This window comes from Heteronotia binoei, chromosome 2 (genome assembly GCF_032191835.1).
Source record: "Heteronotia binoei isolate CCM8104 ecotype False Entrance Well chromosome 2, APGP_CSIRO_Hbin_v1, whole genome shotgun sequence".
NCBI classification, from domain to species: domain Eukaryota; kingdom Metazoa; phylum Chordata; class Lepidosauria; order Squamata; family Gekkonidae; genus Heteronotia; species Heteronotia binoei.
The window spans coordinates 51998454-52011255 of NC_083224.1; the positions used below are offsets into that span (position 1 = coordinate 51998454).

Here is a 12802-nt window from a genome sequence, read left to right on the forward strand (position 1 = left end):
CCTGGGTCAGATCATCTTATTGGCTGCTGTGCTGCACCAGCCCATGGCATTGCTTTGTTACCGAGAGATGCCAGCATGTCATGCAGATCCTCCTTGTCAATGAATCCATCACGGTTTTGGTCAATCATATTGAAGGCCTCCTTGAACTCTTGGATTTGCGACTGGTCAAACATGGCAAAGACATTGGAGGTGGCACGCTGAGGGCGCTTCTTGGTGGTCTTCGCTTTGGCTCGCTTACTGGACATCTTGCTGGAAGTTTTTCTGTGCCTGGAAAATAAATGGGTTTACTGGATACAAGAGAAGGCTGGATGAATTAATGCTGCAAGAGCTGGCAATCTGGAATCTCTCCCTCCCCTATGTTTTCATGCAGTGAATCTTTGAAACTTATATGACCCTCAGTTTTACAGGTGCACAATTTATCTGTGTAAGCATTTTCCTGGCTTTGCAGAAAGATAAAAATTTGGTTCCATTAACCAAGTGTATGTTAATGAACCATCCAGTTGTTTTGGGACAGGGAAATTCTGTGGAGAGGGGGGGCAGCAGGAGAGACTTCAAGCATATGTCCAGACCATAGTAGACTTGGTCATTGCCAGTTTAATGAGCTGCATTCATATGCCAAGGATAAAGTTTGGCTTGCTTGTGATGAGAATGAGCCAGGAAGTTTGGCTGCTTTGTGAGTGTGTGAGTTCACTTTAATTTAGTGGAAGTGCAGCACTGGGGAACAAAAACACAAAAAAGTGGATAGGGAAATGAAAACTGTATTCAGAGAAACTTGCACTGCTGTATTGAATTTTTTTTTAATTTGGAATGCAAAAGTCTGCCAGCTCCACCCCCAAAAGTCCCCAGATGTTTCCTGAGTAGGACCTGGCAACCTTAAGCTGGACCAACGTACTATGCTTTGTTTTGTTGCCTTCATATCAGGAGTAAGTAGAAAAGAAAAACTTTCTGGCTTGCTGGAGACACAACCTTGAGCCTGCAGATTTCATTAAAGACACATATGGGTTCAAGTATACTCTTGAGATCTATGGCTGTGTATGTCATCCCAAGCTCCTTGCAAAAAACCCCAAAAACACACATACAAATGTACTAAACAAATAAATTGTCCTCCTTTGCATGTAGTCAGCCTAACATTTTATCATTTCAAATCTTGGGCATTTATTTTTGAATGTTCAGTAATTGATGAGGCTTATCAATACCGCATTTTGAATCTCTTCTCTAAAATTGGAGTGTTACACTTTATAAAATAATTCATGCCATTCATCCCAGCCTGAAGGTGAAAAAAAGATGCAGATTCCAGTTCTTGCCACCCTCTGGGTGGGGCCTGGAATTCCCCCAGAATTACAATTGATCTCCCCAGAATTACAATTGATCTCCAGACTACAGAGCTCAGGCTCCACCCACAAATCCCCACGAATTTCCTCACGTAGAGTTAACAACCTTTCCCAGATCCAGTACGGTCTTGTTGGTAACAATAGCATTCTAATTATCTTGCCAAGGCTTTGTCATGACTACATGCATCAGACAACTGAAAACACTAAAGCACACACGGATGAACTCTGGGAAATGACAAGTACTTCTTTCTTTTAATTTGCAAAGTGATTTACATTCTCAATCAGGTGCACCTTCACAACAACTCTGCAAGGTAGGTCACTATAAGTCTCATTATACAGATGGAAGTCCTGAGTCTGAATATAAAAACAACTCCGCATGGTTATGGATTGGGTTGCCATCTCTGGATTGGGAAATTCCTGGAGATTTTGAGGGTGGAGCCTGGGGACAGCAGTGTTAAGGGAGATGCTCCAGTGAGGTATAATGCCACAGAGTCTACCTTTCAAAGCTAGGATTGTCAAGCTCCAGGTGGTAGCTGAAGATCTGCTATTACAACTGATCTTCAAGTGACAGATCAGTTCACCTGGAGAAAATGGCCACTTTGGAAAGTGGACTCTATACCCCAACTGAAGTTTCTGCACTCCTCAGACTCCACTCCCAAAATCTCCAGGTATTTCTCAACCCAAAGCTGGCAACCCTACCAAAGCAGCCATTTGGAGATAGTTGTAATCCCAGGAGTTCTCCAGCCACCAACTGGAGGTTGGCAACCCTAGAACTCATGGAGGGGAAAGTCCCATGATGGGCCTGCTTTTGAGAACTTTCATGCAACATCTGTGCACCTAGGTCTATAAATGGTAGATGAGTTGCTCAGGAAGTACAGAGATAAGAAACTACAAAGATAAGGAACTCCTCTATTTCTGCCTCACTGGGCACAGAAGACTAGTTTGGAAAAAGAAAGGCAGCCACTCTGCTTGGTGTCCAATTTCTTTAAAAAGAGATGAAAATGTCTTCAGAAATTTGTGACAGTTCTCACCAGGATCCTTTCCTCTGAATGAGCCACCCTCGGTTAGGCAACTGACTATTTGCACAAAGCAGACTCACAAACAAGAACCCAAGCTTCAGGCCTACTCAGGAATAAGCAGGAAATTGGTTATCTGTTCCTAGCAGATTCCTAGCATTCCATTCCCCTCCCCCTGTTCTCTTTGTCTGGCCAGGCCAAGCAGGCATGTGGATCTGGGCTCTTTGATTGAGCCACAGAGAAAGCTGAAGTTGGTTCCTTATTCATTCCTTATTCGTGAATTCAACCAAAAACACTGAAGAGAGTTTTAAAGCTCTGAACCCCAAAATAAGTCCTGGACCACCATATATCATACACCCCCTTGTTCAGGGGACTCTGCCCTTCTAGAAGACATGTGCTGCCTCATGGTCCAATGAGCAGTTCTCATGCCAGTTGCTCCAAAACAATTTGCCCCCAGAACACTTCAACAGACAGACACTGGGGACAGGCTGTACCCCAAAACAATATTTGGACCAGCCCAAGTGACACATCCCCATGCTCGGAACACTGTCCCCTTCAAGAAGACATGCAGTACTGCCCGGTCCAAACACTGGTTCTGGCACCACAACCTTCTATTTGGAATGCCACCTAGAAGCCTGTATTTCAAAGGAGATTTGAATAAGGAACTATTTTGATAGATTGCCCCCTCTATACCCCAAAAAGCAATATGGACCACCACATGCCATACACCCCCATGTTCAGGAGATTCTGCCCTTCTAGAAGACATGTGCTACTTCATGGTTCAATGAGCAGTTCTCATGCCAGCTGCTCCAGAGCAAGGTGCCCCCAGGACACTCAAAGAGGCAGACACTGGGGCCAGGCTGTACCCCAAAACAATCTTTGGACCACCCCAAGTGACACATCCACACAGTCGGCACACAGTCCCTGTTAAGTGCGCTCATTTCTGTACTGCATTTTTCTAGACAAAGAGCAAGTCACTAGCTCTCCATTTCTCTCCCCCCTTATTGGTGAGGATCAAGGAGCCAACACCGCCCCAAGGCAACTTCCATGGCATGTGCTCAACGCCAGGAGGCAAGCGGGGAGAGGGTCTCCGCTGCACATACAGCGACTGTTTATAATCTCAACGGATTTGGGCCCCAGAAGGTCCACTAACCTGATGTATGAAGCACCCACTCACAGAGAGGCGATCTTAGCGCTACCCCCCCCCCCCCTTACACACACGAATGGGGGATGACAGTGACCAGGGCACCTATGAAGCAAGTGGAGGGGATGGTCGAGAGGAGAGAGGCCCTGATCCGATCCCAGACGAGGAAGAGGAGGAAGAACAAAATCCCAACCCCCAGGACTTCCTCCAAATGATGAGGTTGGAGATGGCAGAGATGGCCAGAGGTCTCAGGGAAGAAATGCAGGCAAATAACGCATTCATGACCCAAGAAGTGAGGAGTTAGCTAGACCGGGCACTGCAGCCGCCAGCACCAAGAGTGGGGCAACCACATCAACCCCCTCCATCACAACCGCAACAACCCCAGCAACCTCAGCCCCCGCCACCAAGGGATTACAGCAGAGGCCGCGAGCTGGATGCCACCTTCAAAGGGAGGTGGAAAACTTTTTTGATACAAGCTAACAGCTTCATGTTCTATTGGGGGCACACCTTCCTCGATGAGTTTAGCCAAATGGATTACTTAGGCTCCAAACTAAAAGGGGCTGCCAAGAGATGGTACGTGAGTCTGTACGAAACCCAGAGCCCTGAACTAGATACAGTGGCAGCATTCCTGTGAGCACTGCGAACGCAGTATGAAGCTCCCTTACAAGAGACCCGAGCACTGACGACCCTGAGAGACCTACAGCAAGAATCCAAGGCAGTAAGAGAGTACGTGGCAGAGTTTCGGGTCAGCGCAGCTAAAGTAAGGAGGTGGAACGAGCAGATGAAGATCGAGCAGTTCCAGAGGGGTCTAAGAATTTCTTAGCTATCTTGCCTCCCCCAGCACAACAGCCAAACAGCCAAAGAGAGGAAGTGAATAATTCGTTAATCTCCCCCAGCCCCTTGGGGGGAGCTGTGACCACCCGCTCACAGACAAAGCACGCAAAACCTGAAGAGAAATGGGGGGGGGGGACAGATTGATTAAAGAAGTGGAAAAGAAAGGCAATGCAGTACCCGAGGGAGTAAAAAAGGGGGAGGGGGGCTTCTGGTACAAGGAGAATAAACTGTACATGGCAGAGAGTCTCCGGAAAGAAGTGCTACAGTTCTGTCATGACAACAAACTAACCAGGCATTTTGGATATGTCAAGACCCTGCACATAGTGAATAGGCAATTTTGGTGGCCGTTTATGAAAAGATACATATCTGACTATGTAGCCTCTTGCCCAATTTAATGGCTAAAAGGCGAGGGGGAAAACCACAGGGCTTATTACAACCACTGGAGGCAGCAGCCAGACCATGGTCAGTGGTATCGTTGGATTTCATCGTAGAACTCCCTCCTTCCCAGGGAAAAAACGTAATCTTTATGGTAGTAGACACCTTCTCTAAGCAAGCGCACTTCATCCCCTGATCACAGATACCCATGGCCAAAAAACTAGCCCAGCTATTCTTCCAACACGTGGTGAAATTACACTCTTTTCTGGATAAATTAATTAGTGACAGAGGAGTACAGTTCGTTGCCAACTTCTGGTGGGAGTTCTGTAGGTTAACCAGGATCGAGCAGGGATTGAGCTCCACGTATCACCCTCAGACGGATGAACAGACGGAGAGAGTAAATGTGTTGCTGTAACAATAGTTAAGATGCTTTGTGAACTATCAACAGTCGAACTGGGCAGAGTTGCTCCCTTTTGCAGAGTACGGCTATAACAACAGCATACATAGCTCCACTAAATCCTCCCCCTTTCTGGTAGTGAATGGCTATGAAGGGAAACCCTTTCCACAGTTGCCAGGAGGACCAATACCTGAAACTCCATCAACTTTTGGACAATGGTGGGGAAGGTTGGGGAAAGCTTGGAACAACATCCAAGAAAATCTGGAATTGGCTAAAGAGACTTACAAAAAACATTACGACAAGCATCATTTTCCTGCTTGGGATTTTAAAGTAGGAGAAACAGTATTTCTGTCCACCCAAAACTTGCCATTACCACAAATCTCTAAAAAAACTGGCATACAAGTTTTTGGGACTGTTCCGTATAAAACGTGTGATTAATAAAGTGACTGTCGAACTTGAGTTACCAAAACTGTTTAGTAAGATACACCCAATCTTTCATTGCACCCAATCTTTCATTGCAGCCTCTTTCAGAGAGATCCTGGAGCAACGCCCTGGCACCCAGACCCGAAGCTCCAGAACCTATCCCAGTGGGAGATTAGAATCACCATGAAGTAAAAGAAATCTTAGATGCTAAGCTGAAGTGCGGTGTATTGTATTTTCTGATTAGATGGAAGGATTTTTCAACAGCTCACGATGAATAGGTGATTAGTTCAAATGGGAGAACACCAATGTTGATTAAACAATTCTATGCTAAATATCCAAAGCCCAGAAGGAGGGCTTAGGAGGGGCAGTATGTCAAGCGTGCTCATTTCTGTACTGCATTTTTCTAGACAGAGAGCAGGTCACCAGCTCTCCATTTCTCTCCCCCCTTATTTACTGCCAGAGGGCAAGTAATAAATCCATCTGGCCCTAGGATGTTTATGCTACAGCCTGACTGATGTTACCTTCAAGTCGCCTCTCCCACAGTTTCACACAGACAACCCTTATCTCTTCCCAGAGTAGTGTGAGAATGTTTGATGTTTCCAATAGTCTAAAATTCCTTAGTAATAAAATAGTTGGTTAGCAACCTTTGAACCCGTGACTCAAGTATGCATCTGTATGGTAACCTTTGATGATATCCTATATAGCAACTGTGTAACTGTTTGTACATCATTACTCCCAAGGTTTGTGTCCTTGGTACTGCTCCTGAGTTTCTAATAATAAACCTACTTTTGATTCAAAACAAAAAACTGGTTATTAAGAAATATCGGCGCTTGACAGTCCCCTGCAAGAAGACATGCAGTACTGCCCAGTCCAAACACTGATTCTGGAACCACAAGCTTCTATTTGGCGTGCCACTTAGAAGCCTGTATTTCAAAGGAGATTTGAATAAGGAACTATTTTGATTGATTGCCCCCTCTACACCCCAAAAAGCAATATGGACCACCACATGCCATATACCCCCTTGTTCAGGGAACTCTGCCCTTCTAGAAGACATGTGCTGCTTCATGGTCCAATGAGCGGTTCTCATGCCAGCTGCTCCAGAGCAAGGTGCCCCCAGGACACTCAAAGAGGCAGACACTGGGGCCAGGCTGTACCCCAAAGCAATCTTTGGACCACCCCAAGTGACACATCCCCATGCTCGGAACACTGTCCCCTTCAAGAGGACATGCAGTGCTAACCAGTCCAAACACTGCTTCTGGCACCACAAGCTTCTGTTTGGAGTGCCACCAAGAGGTCTCTATTCAAAGGAGAGTTGAATAAGGAACTATTTTGATTGATTGCCCTCTACACCCCAAAAAGCAATATGGACCACCACATGCCATACACTCCCACGTTCAGGGAACTCGGCCCTTTGAGAGGACATTTGCTGCCTCATGGCCCAATGAAAGGTTCGTGTGCCAGCTAAAAAGCTACATCTATTGCAAATGGCTTCTCATACTGAAATGTCATAGTAAGACTGTTAATCACACATGTGTAAATTTTTTTATCGTTTTGTGTGAAACAGCTACCACTTTTACAGGTATTTATCTTATTTATTCAACATTTTGGATATCATTTCACCAATGTGGCACCTGGGAAGTGCAGGGACTTCACTTGGAAGCAAGTCTTGATGGCACCGAGTAGCACCTGGTGCCTACGAAGGATCTGGTGCACCTCAGAGCCAGGCTCAAAGGTCTGTCCACAAACAGGCATATGAGGAGATTCATACGCAGTACATGTCAGTTGGCCCCACCAGTCCAATACAGGTTCCCCACATGGAGTCTCCACAGGGTACTGTGGGCCTTATCTGAACCCCCATTCGAACCACTAAAATCAGTGGAGCCTCATTTCCTGTCATGGAATGTGGCCTTCCTCGTGGCCATTACCTCAGCATGGAGAGTCTCCGAGCTGGCAGCTCTATCAGCCAGGAAAGAACTGTGCATATTTCAAAAGGAGACCATAACGCTGAGAATGGCTCCATCATTCATTCCCAAGGTCAATTCCTGGTTCCATTGAAACCAACCACTGGTTTTACCATCCTTCTGTCCAAAGCCTAAGCATCCAAAGGAGAGAAGGTGGCACAAGCTAGATGTACGCACTCACTGCCAGCTGATCCAAGGCAACACAAATTGTATTGTTGAGGCATTGTCTATGGAAATGTGAGTGTTCCCTCCTGGATGGGGGAGCGAACATTAATACTCATGACTGACGCACAGCAACAATGTGGTTGGGAAGTGGACATTTCTTCAAAATATTGCTGAAGACAGCTTCTAGGGCTTCCACATTGCCATTTCCTGAGTGGTGGTGTTCCTTCAGTCCAGCATACAGACACCAGCTGCCATTCTTTCCAAATTTGTGAAAGCAAACAAAATGTTGTCCTGTGTTGTAAGTTATGCCAACAGTTTTGTAACTGGAGAAGAGAGGAGATTATTACCTTTTGTGTGTACCAGTACATGTTCTATGCTGCTGTGATGGGAAGAAGGGAGGGAGGGATTCCTACTTTGTTTTTTAAATGACATTTTTAGGGAATATAGTCAAAATCATCATTTCTTTACATTGACATTCGAATGAAATAACATAATATATTAAATGAGTTTGCAACATACTTAACGGTATGCACGAAGAGCTCTGCTGGGAAGTTTCATGGGTCAAAGTGGTTGGTATTTCTGTATGGACCTTTCATGGCAACTGTGATGATCAGCATATGTGGCACTCCATTGACAAATAACCGGGAGCCCAGCTGGCATGCCCCTCTGCATTTTTTTACCGTGATTCTGAAGAGAATATTGAAAAGGTGTGTATATTACACAGGGACTGGAAATCACTATGGTGGGTACTAGTGGCATGCCTTCTAGTGGGAAGAATGGCTGGACATTACATTGTCATCAGTGTGTGATATTCCTATATGTTGTCAGGTAGTGACTGCATCACTAAGATCATGAATATGTCACAGAGAGTATTCCTTTTACCTTGTCCTGTGGTCAGATATGAGGCAATCTTTCTGCTCATCGATGTGTAGTTTTCTTTTGATATAGTGCATCGTACATGGCAAAGATGATGGTTCATGGAATGAATTCAGAGCATCCTGGACTTCCTGGGCATCACTGAGACTACATTCACAAAAGCAAGATTACCAAGTAAAATTACTGTACTCCCCAATAATAGTAATATGAAACATTGCAGAGATAACTGTTTATTGCAAAGACTACCAAAAAGCTTTACATTCCAGGAATGCATACTCACCACAGAACTATATCCAAGGAGTTGCTTTGATATTCCTTTTTTGAGCAATCATGGTTGCTGCAGGTAGAGTACTGCTTGGTATGCCAGAAGTAAGAGAGACGTGAGGTCACCATCTCTTCTTCTGTTCCATAGCAGTCCCATAAACTCTTCCCCTTGAACCTCTCAAATTGCAGCAGCCATTCCATTTTTCCTGTACTACACTTTTTCTCAGAAAAGGCATCATGTATTCGCATTAAGATGTTAACTGCTTCCACACTCCTCAATGTATTTATCTCTTTTTCAAGTTCTGGATACTGTTCAAAGCTCATATGGATTAGATACAGTAAATTGTCAATGGTACAAGTATTTCTAAGGACTACCTTTTGCCTTTTTAAGTAAGCTGTTCCATTCCATGGAGGACAGTCATATTCTTTATGTTTCCCTTTGCAAAGAGACATGAGTGGTGCTTGATAGTACTTTGGAACTTTCTTGGATGCTGATCGTGGGTGTTTTACTCCAAGTTTCCACTTGAGTCAGGGAGTGTGGGATCTCTTTGGGTTTTTTCTTCCTTTTTTGAGCACCTTCTTTTTAATGTGTTTTTCTTTGGATTGTTTTCCTGGAAGATGCCTATTGTAGCCCTACGTAGTCTTCCCTGAATGGTACCTTTTATTATTTCAACAAATTCCGCTGGTCTGCATTGAAGCTTGGAATGTAGAACTTGATTCTTAACTAATCTGAACCAATTTTCAGCATTAGAGTTACTGTCTCTGGTTTGCCGCACTGTTTGGCTTGCAGCATAATTCCAGTCCATCATGGCAGAATTCTAATGTATCTTAACAAGAGTTTCCTCAGTTCTAGGCTGTAGAAGATGTTGGGTTGTAAATCACTGTTGAGTATATCTTCCTCAATGTCTTCTTGTGGTATTAATTTTACAAAGGGAGATTCCTCATCTATGTCCTCTGTTGGTGTTTCTGTTGTGTCATCTTCCAAGTGGAAGTCTTAATCAATCACTGAAAATTTTTGGTTTTTCAAATCCTGCTGTATGTTGCTGACTGCCTTCTTACAATTATGGTGAGGCGTTTTACAAGCTCACCACACTCCTGAATTGTTTTTCCATTTTGTAGCAGTGCAAATGAGTAAAGAAAAAAACTTTTCACTTCTCTGGAAAGCTTTAACTTACTGGCATGTCCAACAATAAGTTTTATCATGTGTGCTGCACAGATGTGTACTACAGTGAAGTTGACCTCACTGTCATGCACCATAACACATTTTTAAGTACTTAGGAAGTGCTACCTCATTGAAAACCTGTGTGACAGCATGTATTAATGCCCAGCTATGGTCACATTCGATGTTTTGAGGCTTCAGATGGTGTCCAGTAACTCGAAACATATCACATGAAAGCAATGCCAGCCAGCAATGGATGATAGGAGTGCTCTGGTCTGAGGAAAGCATCTCTGCTACAGGAATTATACATGAGGAGTACAAGGGTAATTTTGTGCACAAAGCATAGTATAATATTTGGTGCTGAGCTGATCGGGGTATCTTAACGACAGATCCAGTGGCATCAAGGTATAGCTCACATAAACCTCTGATGATCTGATAGCAGGTGAAGCTGTACATCCGTGTACATGTTTAATTCAAAAGGTGAATTGGAAATCACCTGCAAGTATGAATGTTCTGCAGCATCCTACTTCCCCTGGACATTGATGCAGTCTTGGATGGCATCAGGATCTGTCCGTCCATCACCTGAAATTTTTTGCAGCACCGAAGAACTCTTAATGTAATTGTGGTTGCCAGCAATTAATGCATCAGGGTCACAACGATTGATGAGCTGAACTCTCAGTTGACTCGGCGTGTCTCCTTTAAGTTCTTTTCTCAGTGTAATTCTTTCAGGTTTACATGTGTGTCTTTTGTAAAATTGGCCAACTTCATGACATATTTGTCCTTTACAGTAATATTTATTTTGACAGAACTCATTTCGTTTATTGGCATATCCTTAATACTCATGTATAGCATAATGCACCCATTAAATTTGCATTTTGCTTTGCCATACCAAAATGGGCAATTTCTTTTCCTTGAATTCTCCATTTTAATGCAGTTGTATATGAAAGCGAACACACAAGATTTGTTATACTCCTTAATTTTTTCCTCCACACACAAGATTTGTTATACTCCTTAATTTTTTCCTCCAAGACAGTTGCCCAGCCAATCTGTAATCAAGGTTGTGATTTTCCCAAGTATATCTGCCTCTATTCACTTGTACACAAAGTGATGGTAAATGAAGGTAAACATGTGGCTCTAAATTCCCCACTTGCAGAAACAGGTAATTCAGTGTGCAGCATTTGCTGCAAGGTGGAATTTCTGACCACCACCTCTCTATTGCTAAGAATCATTTCACTGTTTTCAGACACAAATAACTGCCATGATCAACAATTCCTTGCTGGTTTTTCTCACTGGAACTGAGCACATCTTTCTTTTCAGAAAACACATACAAACATTCACTGGCACTTTCATGTTCTTTGATACTGTTATAGGAAACCACCACACTTTGAGGATCCACAGCACTACTTGCAGTAAGATTTCGTTGTGCAGCTTCAGCTGTTATCGGAGGAGACCAACCCTTGCATTCGTCATACATGACAGAAGGACATGAATCTTCAGGCTGCTTACAGTCACCATAGGTTTCCTTGGCTTGAACCATTAAAATTGTTTTAACTCTTAGTCGCCTTCGGTCTTCACGCCTAAAATTATATAGCCATTTTCTGAACTGACCAAACCTTTGAGATTAGTTTGCCCCTGCTTGCTAGCAATAGGGCAATCAACAGACAGCTTTTACCACCTCCATTTAAACTAAGGAAGCCAGAGTGACACCCAGATTTATGGAGGACGGTCAATCCCTATTCATTGTTTTGAGGTACAGCCTGGCCCCAGTGTCTACCTCTTTGAGTGTCCTGGGGGCACCTTGCTCTGGAGCAGCTGGCACAAGAACCGCTCATTGGACCATGAAGCAGCACATGTCTTCAAGAAGGGCAGAGTCCCCTGAACGTGGGGGTGTATGGCATGTGGTGGTCCATATTGCTTTTTGGGGTGTAGAGGGGGCAATCTATCAAAATAGTTCCTTATTCAAATCTCCTTTGAAATACAGGCTTCTAGGTGGCACTCCAAATAGAAGGTTGTGGTGCCAGAACCAGTGTTTGGACCAGGCAGTAATGCATGTCTTCTTGAAGGGAACAGTGTCCCAAGCATGGGGATGTGTCACTTGGGCTGGTCCAAATATTGTTTTGGGGTACAGCCTGTCCCCAGTGTCTGTCTGTTGAAGTGTTCTGGGGGCAAATTGTTTTGGAGCAGCTGGCATGAGAACTGCTCATTGGACCATGAGGCAGCACATGTCTTCTAGAAGGGCAGAGTCCCCTGAACAAGGGGGTGTATGATATTTGGTGGTCCAGGACTTATTTTGGGGTTCAGAGCTTTAAAACTCTCTTCAGTGTTTTTGGTTGAATTCACGAATAAGGAATGACTAAGGAACTGCGAATAAGGAACCAACTTCAGCCTCCTAAACCACAGTTTGTTAATCAGGATTAGAGGCACCCATCATGACGAGAAGAGGAAGAATAAGCACAAATTAGATATTCTTCAACAAATATTTCCATCCCACCCTGGAATGGTTAGACTGCAAGATCTATTCAGCCTTCCCAAAGTCCAAACAAAAATGGAAAGCTACTATAATGACATTCAAAGTCTTTTTTTAAAAAAAGTAAAATCTCCTTTAACTCATTTTGATTTGTTTTTACCTACCTTGTTAAGATGATTTACAAATCTACAACAAGGAAAAAAAATTTCCACCGCTTACAATCAAAGAAAAAAATTCTTGCAGAAGTTATTAGGAGAGAAAGTGGATCCCAATTACTCCCATCTCCCCAGCCACATACCTTCTTCTCTAATGAGGTTTGGCAACTGTGGGTTGGGAAATGCCTGGAGATTTGGGGGATGAAGCCAGGGAAGGGAGGCATTTGGGGCAGGG

General features: G+C 44.0%; 2 protein-coding genes across 2 annotated transcripts in view; both read right to left on the reverse strand.

The window, feature by feature from the left end:
* TGIF2 (TGFB induced factor homeobox 2) overlaps positions 1–12802 on the reverse strand; it is a 93889-nt gene that overhangs the window by 62406 nt on the left and 18681 nt on the right. The gene's annotated exons all lie outside the window — the stretch shown is intronic.
* The window catches only part of MYL9 (myosin light chain 9), a 35731-nt gene that overhangs the window by 9352 nt on the left and 13577 nt on the right, over positions 1–12802 (reverse strand). The window contains exon 2 of the mRNA XM_060230972.1: positions 62–267. Within this exon, the coding sequence (XP_060086955.1) occupies positions 62–245 (184 nt within the window). The 5' untranslated portion in view covers positions 246–267. The remainder of the gene's footprint in view (positions 1–61; positions 268–12802) is intronic.